General features: G+C 44.5%; 2 protein-coding genes across 4 annotated transcripts in view; both read right to left on the bottom strand.

Annotated features, from left to right (window-relative positions):
- Positions 1 to 19,047, bottom strand: part of SLC44A2 (solute carrier family 44 member 2 (CTL2 blood group)) — a 1,192,885-nt gene that overhangs the window by 310,006 nt on the left and 863,832 nt on the right. The gene's annotated exons all lie outside the window — the stretch shown is intronic.
- PDE4A (phosphodiesterase 4A) overlaps positions 1 to 19,047 on the bottom strand; it is a 357,662-nt gene that overhangs the window by 141,212 nt on the left and 197,403 nt on the right. Inside the window, exon 1 of one of the 2 annotated variants that reach the window (XM_069767103.1) lies at positions 5,365 to 5,831. The exons of the other annotated variant lie outside the window; for it this stretch is intronic. Coding sequence (XP_069623204.1) covers positions 5,365 to 5,630 — 266 coding nt within the window. The 5' untranslated portion in view covers positions 5,631 to 5,831. Of the gene's footprint in view, positions 1 to 5,364; positions 5,832 to 19,047 lie in introns of those variants that run through there. 2 annotated transcript variants of the gene reach the window in all.

Below are 19,047 nucleotides of genomic sequence, written 5' to 3' on the forward strand. Positions count from 1 at the left end.
GCAATAGGAGGAGATATAGGGGATATATGGAGTAATAGGAGGAGATATAGGGGGATATATGGAGTAATAGGAGGAGATATAGGAGGATATATGGAGTAATAGGAGGAGATATAGGGAGGATATATGGAGTAATAGGAGGAGATATAGGGGGATATATGGAGTAATAGGAGGAGATATAGGGAGGATATATGGAGTAATAGGAGGAGATATAGGGAGGATATATGGAGTAATAGGAGGAGATATAGGGGGATATATGGAGTAATAGGAGGAGATATAGGAGGATACATGGAGTAATAGGAGGAGATATAGGGAGGATATATGGATAATAGGAGGAGATATAGGAGGATATATGGAGTAATAGGAGGAGATATAGGGAGGATATATGGAGTAATAGGAGGAGATATAGGGAGGATATATGGAGTAATAGGAGGAGATATAGGGGGATATGTGGAGTAATAGAAGGAGATATAGGGAGGATATATGGAGTAATAGGAGGAGATATAGGGAGGATATATGGATAATAGGAGGAGATATAGGAGGATATATGGAGTAATAGGAGGAGATATAGGAGGATATATGGAGTAATAGGAGGAGATATAGGGAGGATATATGGAGTAATAGGAGGAGATATAGGAGGATATATGGAGTAATAGGAGGAGATATAGGAGGATATATGGAGCAATAGGAGGAGATATAGGAGGATACATGGAGTAATAGGAGGAGATATAGGGAGGATATATGGATAATAGGAGGAGATATAGGAGGATATATGGAGTAATAGGAGGAGATATAGGAGGATATATGGAGTAATAGGAGGAGATATAGGGAGGATATATGGAGTAATAGGAGGAGATATAGGAGGATATATGGAGTAATAGGAGTTGATATAGGGGGATATATGGAGTAATAGGAGGAGATATAGAGAGGATATATGGAGCAATAGGAGGAGATATAGGGGGATATATGGAGCAATAGGAGGAGATATAGGGGATATATGGAGTAATAGGAGGAGATATAGGGGGATATATGGAGTAATAGGAGGAGATATAGGAGGATATATGGGGTAATAGGAGGAGATATAGGGAGGATATATGGAGTAATAGGAGGAGATATAGGGGGATATATGGAGTAATAGGAGGAGATATAGGAGGATACATGGAGTAATAGGAGGAGATATAGGGAGGATATATGGATAATAGGAGGAGATATAGGAGGATATATGGAGTAATAGGAGGAGATATAGGGAGGATATATGGAGTAATAGGAGGAGATATAGGGAGGATATATGGAGTAATAGGAGGAGATATAGGGGGATATGTGGAGTAATAGAAGGAGATATAGGGAGGATATATGGAGCAATAGGAGGAGATATAGGAGGATACATGGAGTAATAGGAGGAGATATAGGGAGGATATATGGATAATAGGAGGAGATATAGGAGGATATATGGAGTAATAGGAGGAGATATAGGAGGATATATGGAGTAATAGGAGGAGATATAGGGAGGATATATGGAGTAATAGGAGGAGATATAGGAGGATATATGGAGTAATAGGAGTTGATATAGGGGGATATATGGAGTAATAGGAGGAGATATAGAGAGGATATATGGAGCAATAGGAGGAGATATAGGGGGATATATGGAGCAATAGGAGGAGATATAGGGGATATATGGAGTAATAGGAGGAGATATAGGAGGATATATGGAGTAACATATATCCATATGGATGTAACAGGGTTACAGTCTGTTTAGAAAGGATTGTAAAAATCGGAGAGGAGGAGGGGTTTGTCTCTATGTAAAGTCTTGTCTAAAGTCCACTTTAAGGGAGGATATTAGCGAAGGAAATGAGGATGTCGAGTCCATATGGGTCGAAATTCATGGAGGGAAAAATGGTAACAAAATTCTCATTGGGGTCTGTTACAAACCCCCAAATATAACAGAAACCATGGAAAGTCTACTTCTAAAGCAGATAGATGAAGCTGCAACCCATAATGAGGTCCTGGTTATGGGGGACTTTAACTACCCGGATATTAACTGGGAAACAGAAACCTGTGAAACCCATAAAGGCAACAGGTTTCTGCTAATAACCAAGAAAAATTATCTTTCACAATTGGTGCAGAATCCAACCAGAGGAGCAGCACTTTTAGACCTAATACAATCTAATAGACCTGACAGAATAACAAATCTGCAGGTGGTTGGGCATTTAGGAAATAGCGACCACAATATTGTACAGTTTCACCTGTCTTTCACTAGGGGGACTTGTCAGGGAGTCACAAAAACACTGAACTTTAGGAAGGCAAAGTTTGACCAGCTTAGAGATGCCCTTAATCTGGTAGACTGGGACAATATCCTCAGAAATAAGAATACAGATAATAAATGGGAAATGTTTAAGAACATCCTAAATAGGCAGTGTAAGCGGTTTATACCTTGTGGGAATAAAAGGACTAGAAATAGGAAAAACCCAATGTGGCTAAACAAAGAAGTAAGACAGGCAATTAACAGTAAAAAGAAAGCATTTGCACTACTAAAGCAGGATGGCACCATTGAAGCTCTAAAAAACTATAGGGAGAAAAATACTTTATCTAAAAAACTAATTAAAGCTGCCAAAAAGGAAACAGAGAAGCACATTGCTAAGGAGAGTAAAACTAATCCCAAACTGTTCTTCAACTATATCAATAGTAAAAGAATAAAAACTGAAAATGTAGGCCCCTTAAAAAATAGTGAGGAAAGAATGGTTGTAGATGACGAGGATAAAGCTAACATATTAAACACCTTCTTCTCCACGGTATTCACGGTGGAAAATGAAATGCTAGGTTAAATCCCAAGAAACAATGAAAACCCTATATTAAGGGTCACCAATCTAACCCAAGAAGAGGTGCAAAATCGGCTAAATAAGATTAAAATAGATAAATCTCCGGGTCCGGATGGCATACACCCACAAGTACTAAGGGAACTAAGTAATGTAATAGATAAACCATTATTTCTTATTTTTAGGGACTCTATAGCGACAGGGTCTGTTCCGCAGGATTGGCGCATAGCAAATGTGGTGCCAATATTCAAAAAGGGCTCTAAAAGTGAACCTGGAAATTATAGGCCAGTAAGTCTAACCTCTATTGTTGGTAAAATATTTGAAGGGTTTCTGAGGGATGTTATTCTGGATTATCTCAATGAGAATAACTGTTTAACTCCATATCAGCATGGGTTTATGAGAAATCGCTCCTGTCAAACCAATCTAATCAGTTTTTATGAAGAGGTAAGCTATAGGCTGGACCACGGTGAGTCATTGGACGTGGTATATCTCGATTTTTCCAAAGCGTTTGATACCGTGCCGCACAAGAGGTTGGTACACAAAATGAGAATGCTTGGTCTGGGGGAAAATGTGTGTAAATGGGTTAGTAACTGGCTTAGTGATAGAAAGCAGAGGGTGGTTATAAATGGTATAGTCTCTAACTGGGTCGCTGTGACCAGTGGGGTACCGCAGGGGTCAGTATTGGGACCTGTTCTCTTCAACATATTCATTAATGATCTGGTAGAAGGTTTACACAGTAAAATATCGATATTTGCAGATGATACAAAACTATGTAAAGCAGTTAATACAAGAGAAGATAGTATTCTGCTACAGATGGATCTGGATAAGTTGGAAACTTGGGCTGAAAGGTGGCAGATGAGGTTTAACAATGATAAATGTAAGGTTATACACATGGGAAGAAGGAATCAATATCATTATTACACACTGAACGGGAAACCACTGGGTAAATCTGACAGGGAGAAGGACTTGGGGATCCTAGTTAATGATAAACTTACCTGGAGCAGCCAGTGCCAGGCAGCAGCTGCCAAGGCAAACAGGATCATGGGGTGCATTAAAAGAGGTCTGGATACACATGATGAGAGCATTATACTGCCTCTGTACAAATCCCTAGTTAGACCGCACATGGAGTACTGTGTCCAGTTTTGGGCACCGGTGCTCATGAAGGATATAATGGAACTAGAGAGAGTACAAAGGAGGGCAACAAAATTAATAAAGGGGATGGGAGAACTACAATACCCAGATAGATTAGCGAAATTAGGATTATTTAGTCTAGAAAAAAGACGACTGAGGGGCGATCTAATAACCATGTATAAGTATATAAGGGGACAATACAAATATCTCGCTGAGGATCTGTTTATACCAAGGAAGGTGACGGGCACAAGGGGGCATTCTTTGCGTCTGGAGGAGAGAAGGTTTTTCCACCAACATAGAAGAGGATTCTTTACTGTTAGGGCAGTGAGAATCTGGAATTGCTTGCCTGAGGAGGTGGTGATGGCGAACTCAGTCAAGGGGTTCAAGAGAGGCCTGGATGTCTTCCTGGAGCAGAACAATATTGTATCATACAATTATTAGGTTCTGTAGAAGGACGTAGATCTGGGTATTTATTATGATGGAATATAGGCTGAACTGGATGGACAAATGTCTTTTTTCGGCCTTACTAACTATGTTACTATGTTACTATGTAATAGGAGGAGATATAGAGAGGATATATGGAGTAATAGGAGGAGATATAGGGGGATATATGGAGTAATAGGAGGAGATATAGGAGGATATATGGAGTAATAGGAGGAGATATAGGGGGATATATGGAGTAATAGGAGGAGATATAGGGAGGATATATGGAGCAATAGGAGGAGATATAGGGAGGATATATGGAGTAATAGGAGGAGATATAGGAGGATATATGGAGTAATAGGAGGAGATATAGGGGATATATGGAGTAATAGGAGGAGATATAGAGAGGATATATGGAGCAATAGGAGGAGATATAGGGAGGATATATGGAGTAATAGGGGGAGATATAGGGAGGATATATGGAGTAATAGGAGGAGATATAGTAGGATATATGGAGTAATAGGAGGAGATATAGGAGGAGATATAGGAGGATATATGGAGTAATAGGAGGAAATATAGGAGGATATATGGAGTAATAGGAGGAGATATAGGGGGATATATGGAGTAATAGGAGGAGATATAGAGAGGATATATGGAGCAATAGGAGGAGATATAGGGAGGATATATGGAGTAATAGGAGGAGATATAGTAGGATATATGGAGTAATAGGAGGAGATATAGGAGGAGATATAGGAGGATATATGGAGTAATAGGAGGAAATATAGGAGGATATATGGAGTAATAGGAGGAGATATAGGGGGATATATGGAGTAATAGGAGGAGATATAGAGAGGATATATGGAGCAATAGGAGGAGATATAGGGAGGATATATGGAGTAATAGGAGGAGATCTGGGGAGAATATAACGTTTTGTTATTCAAGTAATATTACTCCATATTGCATAACAGAAGTATTTTGAAGTAAGGTTTATCTTTCTCACCAAAACTGAAGGCTCCGGTGTTTGCGGAATTCCCGAATACTCCTATTGATTCGCAATTTCTTCAGGTAGGTCGGGGAAGAACATGGGAAAAATACAGGAGACTGAGGAGATTTTTCTTGGCTCTTCAGTCGCAGAATTGGGGGCTCAGCACTTGCAGGAAGGAATGCCTCGTCCTCTTGAGTGCTCATGGTGGATGTCCTCTCCGGGATAGTGGGTAAGATGCCCTTTTTCTGGCCAGAGGCTGCCTGAGGCTCAGACTCCCCCATAACAAGGCTGGATCGGAAAGTCTATAGGTGAATGTATAGCAGTGGACACATGCACCCTGCCTGACGGATACTTCTGCGAATCCGACCAGCAAGACGTCAACTGTCTGTAACGAGGCAGAAGTTTTATGCAGCAGACCTCAAAGACTGGTGGAGACCTCCTGTTCTTCTGCAGGTTCAATCCCAGGGGTTGAGGGATTATTCAATCTACTGCTGCTCCCTCACATGAAGTAAATAGCTGAGGAAAATTGCATAGAAGCGTGCGTGATCAGGCAAGAGACGCTCGCAAGTTAAAAATATTCTCCAGCGCTCCCCCCCTTACAAGACTCAACAGGTGAGCTTCGGCTCCTCGCTGGGTACAAGGAGCGCCAAAGCAAAGTGTGACTTCTGTGTAATGAGGGCGCCGCAGAAAGCCACCGCTTGTCGACCAAGTTCCGTATGTCTGACCCAAGCTGCTTCCGTCTGAGAAAGCAGAAGAAGGGGAGAAAGCGATAAGGAGAGAGGGAGGAGGAAGGAGACAGAGAACGAGAGAATGAGGAACAGAGAGGACAGTGGTAGAACTAAGAGGAGAGCATGAGACGTAAGGAGGAGAATGCGAGACAGGAGGAGGAGAGTAGTAGACATGAAGAGCAGACGTTATCGAGGAATAATATTTATGTTTTATCTGGTTTTTATTGAAAAGAACTTCAAAACAAACAAAGGAACAAAGGATTCAACAACATAAAAAGTATTGAGTACAAAAATAAAATCTCATATACAACTGTATATCAAGACCTGTAACCAACAAGTCCCGAAATAGTAAAACTTTCAGGTCAGGAATAATATTTATAGAAAGAGAATTAGACATGAGAAGAAGAGTATTAGGAGGAGCAGAGTAGTAGTCATAAAGAAGGAGAATACAGGAGAGGAGTAGTCATAACGAAAACTCTTCATGTTCAATACTAGACCACTATAAGAGGAGGGTAGTAGGAAGAGTATGGCAAATAGGAGAAAAAGGAGTACCGGGCGATAATTTTACTAAAAAACAGTATAAATCTTTATTAAATATCAAAAAGAATAAATAAACCACATTAAATAAAGTAACCCATACTCCACGGACGTACAGACGAGGCAAGATTGCCTTGTGCAGGCATGTACTACGGAGGACAGAGAATGAACTTCAACACAATATTGCAGCCAGCATGCAGCCAGCGGGTAAGGAAAGGGTGAATCAAAAAACCCAAAACCCCGCCTCCATGGCTGAAGATTGTTCCCTCCAAATTCAGGTGACAGAGTCCCTTTAAATAAGAACGCATCACACAGGATAATACCTAAAAAGTGCAAGGGGACAAGCTTTACCCAGGTCTGTGAGATAGAGAGGTGATCACCCCAAGAGGTGTCCGATTCTCTTAGCATTTGATATGCAGCTGGGTTGGTTTCTATGATAGGAAGAGTAGTAGTTATAATGAGGAGTAGTAGTTCTAGGAAGTAGAATATTAGCTATAAGGTGGAGAGTAATGGCGGTAAAGCGGAAAGTGATGGATGTAAGGAGAAGACGAGAGCTGTATGAAAGGCGGAGAATAATGGATGTAAGGAGGAGAGTTCTGGATGTAAGGAGAAGAGTAATGGATGTAAGGCGGAGAGTGCTGGATGTAAGGAGGAGAGTACTGGATGTAAGGAGGAGAGTGCTGGATGTAAGGAGAAGAGTAATGGATGTAAGGAGGAGAGTAATTGATGTAAGGCGGAGAGTGCTGGATGTAAGGAGGAGAGTGCAGGATGTAAGGAGGAGAGTGCTGGATGTAAGGCGGAGAGTACTGGATGTAAGGAGGAGAGTGCTGGATGTAAGGAGGAGAGTTCTGGATGTAAGGAGGAGAGTAATGGAAGTAGGAAGGAGAGTGCTGGATGTAAGGAGGAGAGTGCTAGATGTAAGGAGGAGAGTTCTGTATGTAAGGAGGAGAGTGCTGGATGTAAGGAGGAGAGTAATTGATGTAAGGCGGAGAGTGCTGGATGTAAGGAGGAGAGTGCTGGATGTAAGGAGAGTGCTGGATGTAAGGAGGAGAGTGCTGGATGTAAGGAGGAGAGTGCTGGATGTAAGGAGGAGAGTGCTGGATGTAAGGAGGAGAGTGCTGGATGTAAGGAGGAGAGTGCTGGATGTAAGGAGGAGAGTAATGGAAGTAGGAAGGAGAGTAATGGATGTAAGGAGGAGAGAGCTGGATGTAAGGAGAAGAGTAATGGATGTGATGAGGAGAGTAATGGATGTGAGGAGGAGAGAGCTGGATATAAGGAGGAGAGTTCTGTATGTAAGGAGGAGAGTAATGGATGCAAGGAGGAGAGTAATGGAAGTAGGAAGGAGAGTAATGGATGTAAGGAGGAGAGAGCTGGATGTAAGGAGGAGAGTAATGGATGTGATGAGGAGAGTAATGGATGTGAGGAGGAGAGAGCTGGATATAAGGAGGAGAGTTCTGTATGTAAGGAGGAGAGTAATGGATGCAAGGAGGAGATTAATGGAAGTAGGAAGGAGAGTAATGGATGTAAGGAGGAGAGTGCTGGATGTAAGGAGGAGAGTAATGGATGTAAGGAGGAGAGTAATGGATGTAAGGAGGAGAGTAATGGATGTAAGGAGGAGAGTAATGGAAGTAGGAAGGAGAGTAATGGATGTAAGGCGGAGAGAGCTGTATGTAAGTAGGAGCGTTCTGTATGTAAGGAGGAGAGTAATGGAAGTAGGAAGGAGAGTAATGGATGTAAGGAGGAGAGTGCTGGATGTAAGGAGGAGAGTAATGGATTTAAGGAGGAGAGAGCTGGATGTAAAGAGGAGAGTTCTGTATGTAAGGAGGAGAGTGCTGGATGTAAGGAGGAGAGTAATGGAAGTAGGAAGGAGAGTAATGGATGTAAGGAGGAGAGTAATTGATGTAAGGCGGAGAGTAATGGATGTAAGGAGGACAGTGCTGGATGTAAGGAGGAGAGTGCTGGATGTAAGGAGGAGACTTCTGTATGTAAGGAGGAGAGTAATGGATGTAAGGAGGAGAGTGCTGGATGTAAGGCGGAGAGTAATGGATGTAAGGAGGAGAGTAATGGATGTAAGGAGGAGAGTTCTGTATGTAAGGAGGAGAGTAATGGATGTAAGGAGGAGAGTAATGGATGTAAGGAGGAGAGTTCTGTAGGTAAGGAGGAGAGTAATGGATGTAAGGAGGAGAGTAATGGATGTAAGGAGGAGAGTTCTGTAGGTAAGGAGGAGAGTAATGGATGTAAGGAGGAGAGTGCTAGATGTAAGGAGGAGAGTGCTAGATGTAAGGAGGAGAGTAATGGAAGTAGGAAGGAGAGTAATGGATGTAAGGAGGAGAGTTCTGTATGTAAGGAGGAGAGTGCTGGATGTAAGGAGGAGAGTGCTGGATGTAAGGAGGAGAGTAATGGAAGTAGGAAGGAGAGTAATGGATGTAAGGAGGAGAGTTCTGTATGTAAGGAGGAGAGTGATGTAAGGCGGAGAGTGCTGGATGTAAGGAGGAGATTAATGGATGTTAGGAGGAGAGTACTGGATGTAAGGCGGAGAGTAGTGGATTAAAGGAGGAGAGTAATAGCTGTAAGGAGGAGAGTAACGGCTGTAAGGAGGAAAGTAACGGCTGTAAGGAGGAGAGTAATGGCTGTAAGGAGATTACTGGATCTAATGCAGAGGGTAGTGGATGGAAGAATGTGAGTGCTGCATGTAAGGAGGAGAGTAATGGCTGTAAGGAGGAGAGTAATGGCTGTAAGGAGGAGAGTAATGGCTGTAAGGAGGAGAGTAATTGCTGTAAGGAGGAGAGGAGGAGAGTGCTGGATGTAAGGAGGAGAGTATTAGCTATGAAGCGTGGAGTATCAGCTGTAAAGTGGGAAGTATTAGACATAGGGGGAGGGTTGGTTATGAGAAGGAAACTGTTCACCGCACATGTGGAAGCAAAGGACTTGTACAGTAAAAATGTGTGATCTCATCAGGGTAAGACCTGACTTGTACTTTGATGATGGGATGTATGTGTAACACCCTAGGAAGCCGGCTGTTACAGTGGTGTCGCTTTCCTTTCGGGGAGGGTGATGCCATGCCTGGAAGCGAGGAGGATCCATTTAACAGGTATCACAATACATGCAACATGTTCTGATTCCAGGCTAGAAGGGTGAGCTCTGAACCCGGTTTCAGGGGAGCTTCCCCAGATATATATATTCTGGCTTGGAGGAGGAGTTAGTAAGTTCAGTCTGGAGTTTGGGTCACACAGTCAGTTGGAGGAGAGGAGGAGTGACCAGAAGAGCTGGGACCGTGCAGCCACGTGGTGCTGCAGCTCCAGGCCAGAGAGGAGGAGACTGGTTGCATCTGTAGAACATTCCAGAGGGGAGAAGCCCAGGAGAGTTAAGGAGCTGGAAGGAAGCTGCGACTGAGCTCCTTCTATGCTGGAGCGCAGGAACCGGGCACCGGGAGCCTGAGGCAGTGTGGAACTGTATGTCCCATAGCAGAACCCGGAGGGCAGAAGATTCTAAATCGTCTGTCCGCACCCACACCCGAAGGAACAGCAACATGCAGAGCCCAGAGTCATCTTACAGACACCTGTAAAAAGGCTTGCGTTGCCTACCATGCGGGTACTGTCTTAGGACAGGGAAAGAGAGAACCTTTTGTGGAGCCATAGGCAGCAAGGGACTCGCCTTACAGCGCTAGAAGGAAGGCTTACAACCTCACCTGGAAAGGGGGATCCATAATCGCTTCCAGGCTGACCAGACCTCACCAACACTTGTTACCGGTACCCTGGACCGTAAATCACCAGTAAACAGGTAAAGAGACTGCAACCTTGTGTCCTCTGATTACTTATGGCACCACACTATCTCTGCCAAATAAACCGGGAGCCCTGGGGACTCAGCTTCACCTGTGGGAAGCCATACCATCCTTTCTGCGAGCCATCACTCCCCAGAAGACCCCTTTAAGCAGCGTCGGTCACCTCTGACCGAATACTACAGGTGGCGTCACAAACCTTCTTATTTCTACCAACCCCTTTAAAGTCCTTTCCTTTTACTTGAGCACCCAGGGCCACGAACTGGGTCCCTGCCACCGTGACCACCCCTTAACGACCACCAGACCCGGCCTGAGTACCTCCAGGGCCCTAGCGAGCGCTCCATATGTGGTGGTCCATGAATGTGGGATCAGTATATGAGGGGCGATCCAAAAGTAATGATAATCGGTTATTTCTATTGCACACAGAAATTAAAATAAAATGTTTTCTTCTCACTTAGGTACCCACTAGTCCAGGAAAAAAAAATTACTTAAATAGACCACGATTCTCGGGAGCTACATTCATTTGAATATGAACTGCCGAGGAGTGAACATCAAAATGGAAAAAAACGAGCTCAGAGCTGTCATCAAATACCTCTGCTTGAAAAAAATGACTACCAAAGACATACACAGCGACTTGGTGGAAACATTGGGGGACTCTTCTCCTCCATATTCCACAGTTGCACGCTGGGCCAAGGAATTTAAGCTGGGAATAACATTGACGGAAAATGAACATCGTGAAGGACGCCCATCCACGTCCCTCAATGAAGAAAACGTGAAAAAGGTTGAAGAAGTTGTATTGGCAGATCGAAGAGTGACTATCAGGCATGTAGCTGAGGTCACAGGGATCTCATATGGCAGTATTCAACGAATCCTTGCAAAAGAATTGCATATGAGAAAGGTCTCCGCGCGTTGGGTGCCAAAAATGTTAACCGACGAACAAAAGAAACGAGTTGACATTTCAATAGCAAATCTCGAAAAGTTCCAAGCAGACAAGGAAAATTTTTTGTCACGTTTTTTGACCATGGACGAGACCTGGATCCACCACTTTGATCCCAAAACTAAACAACAATCGATGATGTGGAAACGAGCCGACGCCGAAGAAATTCAAAGTGTCAAGCTCAGCAGGGAAGGTTATGGCGTCCGTTTTTTGGGACGCTGAAGGAATTATTATGGTGGACTATTTGGAGAAGGGAGCCACTATTACGGGCTCCTACTAAGCAGAACAAATAAGAAGATTGTGGGAGGCTATCAAGGAGAAAAGGCGCGGCAAACTGCGGGCTGGAGTGTTTCACCAAGATAACGCGCCGGCTCACAAAGCTGCTGTTGCCATGGCTACCATTCAAGAAGCGGGCTTTGAACTGGTGGAACACCCCCCCCTATTCGCCAGATCTAGCCCCCAGTGACTTCTTTCTCTTTCCTCGGCTCAAGGAACACCTCCGGGGCAAGAAATTTGACGACAATAGCGACGTGATAACCGCTGTTGGGGATTTTTTTGAGGGTCAAGATCAAGAATTTTTTTCGAAGGGAATTCTAAGTTTAGAAAAGAGATGGACTAAATGTATAGACTTGTTAGGAGACTATGTAGAAAAATAAATTTATTTTTTGACTATATTCATTGTGTTAAACACACAGGGCCTGCCAGATGATATTACCAGACCACAGACAATGTATAGTTCAAAAAAATATATATTTTATTTATACAAAAAGGAATAAAAACATCCATATAATGCAATCTCATAAATGTGGAAAAAATTCCTCCGCACCAATGTCTGGTTTAAAGTGCGGTGCATATAAGCTAAACAACAACCCCTCTTGGGTACTGTATGGTAAATATAAATAACTTTATTCCTGGTTGTTGTTACTTGGAGGCAAATCTCTAGGTCCGCCTGAAGCAATACATTCAGTCAATTGGTATATCAATGTATTAGCACAATTTACTTGAGCGCCAGCCCATAAGCTTATATGGACTTAATAATACGTCAAGATTTGCTGCCATAATAAAGCCTCCATGTACCACTAATGACTAAAAATGTAGGCCATGCTAGCATATATTCAGATGACTAAGATGTAAAATAGAAGACCATAATTACCTCTATGCACACACACGAGACCAGCTTATACCCCTACGCGCGTTTCGATATGTTCTTCCTCTGGGGGCGTATAGTAAGAAAGGGAAGGAGGGCTATTTAAAATACCATCAGCCAATCATCTATTCTCCGGCAATACCACGTGTGAATACAGATGTCAGCGTTACATCCGGAGCGCCGGATCAGTGATGACGCTCCGCTGCGTTGCCTAGTGACCATGACGCTCTCCTATGTCAGCGTTATATCCGGAGCGCCGGATCAGTGATGACGCTCCGCTGCATTGCCTAATGACCATGACGCTCTCCTGTATCTCCAATAATGGGGCTGGGATGTGGGTCCCGCCGCCTCCGGAGGTGCGTGGATCCTTACAGCTGAGGCTCCGGGTATACATGCGCCACTACTCCCACGCTGACTTATACACAATCACTTGTTTAAATGTATTTATGCCTGTCTATATGAGTATTGAGATGATTGTCCATCCCTATGAGGGTGGCGATATTTATGTCGCATGATGCCCTTGTATTTTGTTTTATGTATTTTATTTTTTCATTTCCTTATTTATTCATTTTTTTATTTTTATTTTCACTACCCTTGTCTAATTGGGTTGTGGGTTAATATATCATGGTTATCCCCCTTGCGGTGAATTGGGACAATTATGTTATTTTTCCAAGTTTGCTGGATCCTAGTTGTGGATGGTAATATACAGAATTTTTTACCTATAGTAACGTAGTTGCATGGCGTAGCATACACATATTGTGGATGCATTGTATTGACAATGGATGATTTAACTTACTTATGGCGATTCTGTTTGCCCTCTATGTAGAGCCTTGGATGATAGGCTATTGAGCTTACAACTGTTGATCCGTTCTCTTGCAGCTGCGCATTAGCAGATGGGCGGCGTTAAGATCATTGTACCCTTTGAGTCAGGAAAACATCTTGGCCATTAAGAAAAATAGCAGTATACCATCATTGATTTGGCGTTCCTGACAATGCGCAAAGTATATGAAATACCTTTTATTATTAAGATTGCTTGGTGGCCTGAATCAGCTATCGCTCTTGTGCTCATACAGAGCTTTGGGCGATGGATAACTATGATAGGCTGTTTGCATGCGGTTGCGCATTACGTTTATGGGCGTGTTAGGGTAGCGCCATGGTTACTAGGCAACATAGCGGTGTGTCATTACTGATTCGGCGAGGGTAACTATGATAGGCCGTTTGCTAGTGGTTGCGCATTAGGTTAATGGGCATGTTAGGGGATCGTCATGGCTACTAGGCAATGTAGTGGTGCGTCATCATTGATTCGGCGCTCCGGATGTAACGCTGATACAGGAGAGCGTCATGGTCATTAGGCAATGCAGCGGAGCGTCATCACTGATCCGGCGCTCCGGATATAACGCTGACATAGGAGAGCGTCATGGTCACTAGGCAACGCAGCGGAGCGTCATCACTGATCCGGCGCTCCGGATGTAACGCTGACATCTGTATTCACACGTGGTATTGCCGGAGAATAGATGATTGGCTGATGGTATTTTAAATAGCCCTCCTTCCCTTTCTTACTATACGCCCCCAGAGGAAGAACATATCGAAACGCGCGTAGGGGTATAAGCTGGTCTCGTGTGTGTGCATAGAGGTAATTATGGTCTTCTATTTTACATCTTAGTCATCTGAATATATGCTAGCATGGCCTACATTTTTAGTCATTAGTGGTACATGGAGGCTTTATTATGGCAGCAAATCTTGACGTATTATTAAGTCCATATAAGCTTATGGGCTGGCGCTCAAGTAAATTGTGCTAATACATTGATATACCAATTGACTGAATGTATTGCTTCAGGCGGACCTAGAGATTTGCCTCCAAGTAACAACAACCAGGAATAAAGTTATTTATATTTACCATACAGTACCCAAGAGGGGTTGTTGTTTAGCTTATATGCACCGCACTTTAAACCAGACATTGGTGCGGAGGAATTTTTTCCACATTTATGAGATTGCATTATATGGATGTTTTTATTCCTTTTTGTATAAATAAAATATATATTTTTTTGAACTATACATTGTCTGTGGTCTGGTAATATCATCTGGCAGGCCCTGTGTGTTTATCATTGTGCTCAATGTGTTCTGTTAATTAATTGGACTAATATGTATAAACAAAAAAAAAAAAAAAAAAAAAAATATATTCATTGTGTTTAGTATTGATTATCATTACTTTTGGATCGCCCCTCGTATATTTGCAGCAGCTGGCAGTAAAGCATCACTGACGACTCGCCCAACACAGCGAGGGGTAACCACAGCGTTGGGACAAAGCCAAACAGGAACATGTCAATACTAGAAAAGTTTACACAGAAATCCTCAGGAAAGTGAATGAAAACTCCATCAGACACTGGAGTTACACATCTCCAGGAAGCCCGATAGTGGCATGTGAACACAATCAACCGAACTCTGGTCCTGACCTGAAAAAGACGTATGACAGCGGCCTGACGATACTGACAGGTGTAACCCAGCACTGTGACTAAGGTCAGCTCTGCACAGCCGGACCTAAATAGCTAAATTTACACTGCAAGGAAGGAAGGGGCCATATCGGTCCTAAAGCTACTCGAGCACAGTCATGTAGGTCCCTTGTGTCTGTGGTGGGAGGCGCAGACTCCATGTCACATGGCTCCTCCTTCCTGACTGTCACTCTGTGGTGGAAGGTGCTGACTCCATGTCCCATAGCTCCTCTCTCCTGTCATCCTGTGGTGGGAGGAGTAGACCCCATGTCCCATAGCTCCTCCCTCCTGACTGTCACCCTGTGGTGGGAGGAGTAGACCCCATGTCACACAGCTCCTACCTCCTGACTGTCACCCTGTGGTGGGAGGAGTAGACCCCATGTCACACAGCTCCTACCTCCTGACTGTCACCCTGTGGTGGGAGGAGTAGACCCCATGTCACATAGCTCCTGTCTTCTGTCATTCTGTCTTGGGAGGAGAAGACTCCATGTCACATAGTTCCTCCTTCCTGTGTCACCCTGTGGTGGGAGGGGCAGACTCCATGTCACATAGCTCCTCCTTCCTGTGTCACCCTGTGGTGGGAGGAGTAGACCCCATGTCACATAGCTCCTGTCTTCTGTCATTCTGTCTTGGGAGGAGAAGACTCCATGTCACATAGTTCCTCCTTCCTGTGTCACCCTGTGGTGGGAGGGGCAGACTCCATGTCACATAGCTCCTCCTTCCTGTGTCACCCTGTGGTGGGAGGAGCAGACTCCATGGCACATAGCTCCTCCTCCTTGACATGGCACATAGCTCCTCTTTCCTGACTGTCACCCTGTGGTGGGTGGAGCAGACTCCATGTCACATAGCTCCTCCTTCCTGTGTCACCCTGTGGTGGGAGGAGCAGACTCCATGGCACATAGCTCCTCCTCCTTGACATGGCACATAGCTCCTCTTTCCTGACTGTCACCCTGTGGTGGGTGGAGCAGACTCCATGGCACATAGCTCCTCCTTCCTGACTGTGTCACCTCATTATGCAAACAACTAATGCCATTTCATACACAAGCTACTCTCTCTTGAACACAATAACCAAGATGCGGGTTTTAATTATGAGTAAATGCAGAATTCAGGACTTGGCAGGAAAATATCAGAGGGGATGGAAAATCATGTAATGAAATTCATCTGTGGAAATGGGAAGAAGTAATGAAGCTTTGGATTTCCTCCATCCCTTTCTTCACAGGGACAGCTAGAGGGTAAACTACAAGTTGGCACAAGATGGCTCACAGAGCAGGATCAGCCATAGCACACAACGATCTCCATTAACAAGCTTCCTTTGTGAGGATACATAAACTTAGAATACTTACAAATGTAGCGCCCCAAGCAGGGGCGTCACAAGAATTCATGGCACCCCATTGCAAATTAAGAAATAAGGTCATGACCTGAGTCACAAGAACCTGCTCTGTAGTGATGCAAACGATGGCATTAATGTGATTGTGGGGTCAGAGCTGCAGGAGCTGGCACAGCAGAGTCATCCTAAGCAGCGCGGAGGGTTCTGGAGGTCGAAGCCACATCTCAGGCTATCCCCTTAAACAGAACCTGTCAGGAAATCCATTCGTTCTGAACCACGCTCAGCATTTCAGAGAAAACATACTTTGGGGAATGAGATAGGCCCAGGGAGAAGGAGAATGAAAAGGTAGGGGAAAAAAAGGGTCTACATGAGTGCAGGTTCAGGGGATAGTGAGAAGAAAGAGTCTGGGCAGAGAGGAGAGGGAGAAGGTAGGGGAGTCTGGGCACAGGGGAAAGGGAGAAGGTAGGAGTCTGGGCACAGGGGAGAGGGAGAAGGTAGGAGTCTGGGCACAGGGGAGAGGGAGAAGGTAGAGATTCTGGGCACAGGGGAGAGGGAGAATGTAGAGATTCTGGGCACAGGGGAGAGGGAGAAGGTAGGGGAGTCTGGGCGCAGGGGAGAGGGAGAAGGTAGGGATTCTGGGGGAGAGGGAGAAGGTAGGAGTCTGGGCGCAGGGGAGAGGGAGAAAGTAGGGATTCTGGGCACAGGGGAGAGGGAGAAGGTAGGGATTCTGGGTGAGGGGGAGAGGGAGAAGGTAGGAGTCTGGGTGCAGGGGAGAGGGAGAAGATAGGGATTCTGGGTGCAGGGGAGAGGGAGAAGGTAGGGATTCTGGGTGAGGGGGAGAGGGAGAAGGTAGGAGTCTGGGTGCAGGGGAGAGGGAGAAGATAGGGATTCTGGGTGAGGGGGAGAGGGAGAAGGTAGGAGTCTGGGCGCAGGGGAGAGGGAGAAAGTAGGGAGTCTGGGCATGGGGGAGAGGGAGAAGGTAGGGATTCTGGGCGCGGGGGAGAGGGAGAAGGTAGAGATTCTGGGCACAGGGGAGAGGGAGAAGGTAGGGATTCTGAGTGAGGGGGAGAGGGAGAAGGTAGAGATTCTGAGCACAGGGGAGAGGGAGAAGGTATGAGTCTGGGCGTGGGGGAGAGGGAGAAGGTAGAGATTCTGGGCACGAGGGAGAAGGAAGACCATCTGGGAACGGTTAAGGAGGAAAATGGTCCGGACACAGGGTCGAGAGAAAAGAAAAGGAGTCTGGGCACAGGGGAGAGGGAGAAGGAAAAGAGTCTGGATGCGGGGAAAAGGGAGATGGAAGAGAGTCTGGGTGTAGGGGAGAGGGATACAGTGGAAGAGGGAGACAGGAAAGAGAGGTAGAAGGAAAAGAGTCCTGGTACGGTACGGAGCAGAGGGCATATGGGAAAGGGAGAAGGAAAAGGGTACGGGCAGGGAAGAACAAGAGCAGTCCAGGCACAAGGAAGAGTCAGTCAGTCAAACAGAGTTGGGTGGGACTAGCCGAGCGTGTTCTTCATCTTGGTGCCTAGCTCAACTTTCGACCTGTTTTCTAGTACAAACCCTCATTCTTCATAAAATCTTGTTCACCCCATTAAGATGTGACAAATATTGGATGGAAGATCTGGGGTGCAATTGCAGGTTTTACTGGACAGTCATCGGTGACCATATATCATACACAGATGAACATCAGCACATATAGGATATTAATGAAAATTTAAAAAAAACGTTTTCGCCATTTCACCTATCATGCAAAACAAGTGATGCAGGTATGACATTTTTAAATATATATATATTTACATACAAAGTATGTCATGAAAGTGAGTACACCCTTTATTTATCACCTTTCACATAATTGTAATTAGTTTATTATATCTTTTCATTGGACAACACTGAAGATCTGACACTTTGATACAATGTGCAGCAGTCAGTGTACAGCTTGTATAACAGTGCAGGCAGTGAAAGTCTTGGAGGTGTGTTTTGGGGTCGTTAACATTTTGGAATACTGCTCTGCCGCTCAGTTTCTGAAGGGAGGGGATCATGCTCTGCTTCAGTATGTCACAGTACATGGTGGCATTCATGGTTCCTTCAATGAACTGTAGCTCCCCACAGCCGTCAGCACTCATGCAGCCCCAAACCATTACACTCCCACCACCATGCTTGACTGTAGGTAGGACACTTGTCTTTGTACTCCTCCCCTGGTAGACGCCTCACAAGCTTGACATCATCTGGACCAAATAAGTTTATCTTGGTCTCATGTTAGCACAGGACATTGTTCCAATAATCCATGTCTGCTTGTCTTCAGCAAACTGTTTGCGGCTTTCTGGTGCATCATCTTTAGAAGAGGCTTCCTTCTGGGATGCAGTCGGCAGCATATGGTCTGAGCACTGACAGGCTTACCCCCCACCCCTTTAACCTCTGCAGTTCTTTGCCATGAGATGCCATGTTGAACTTCTAGTGACCAGTATGAGAGAGTGTGAGAGCGATAACTCAAAATCTTAAATTAATCCTCCCCATTCACACTTGAGAACTTGTGAAACTATTGAGTCACATGACATCGGGGAGGAAATATGGCTGACAGGGCACAATTTGGCCATTTTTATTTACTTGTCACCAGCGGTTTCAACATTAATGGCTGTGTTGAGTTATTTTGAAGGCAACAAATTTACAAAAATACAAGCTGTGCACTGTACGAAAGCGTCATATCTTTAGTGTTGCCCCATGAAAAGATATAATACAATATTTACAAAACCGTGAAGGG

This window comes from Ranitomeya imitator, chromosome 4 (assembly GCF_032444005.1).
Source record: "Ranitomeya imitator isolate aRanImi1 chromosome 4, aRanImi1.pri, whole genome shotgun sequence".
Taxonomy (NCBI): Eukaryota; Metazoa; Chordata; class Amphibia; order Anura; family Dendrobatidae; genus Ranitomeya; species Ranitomeya imitator.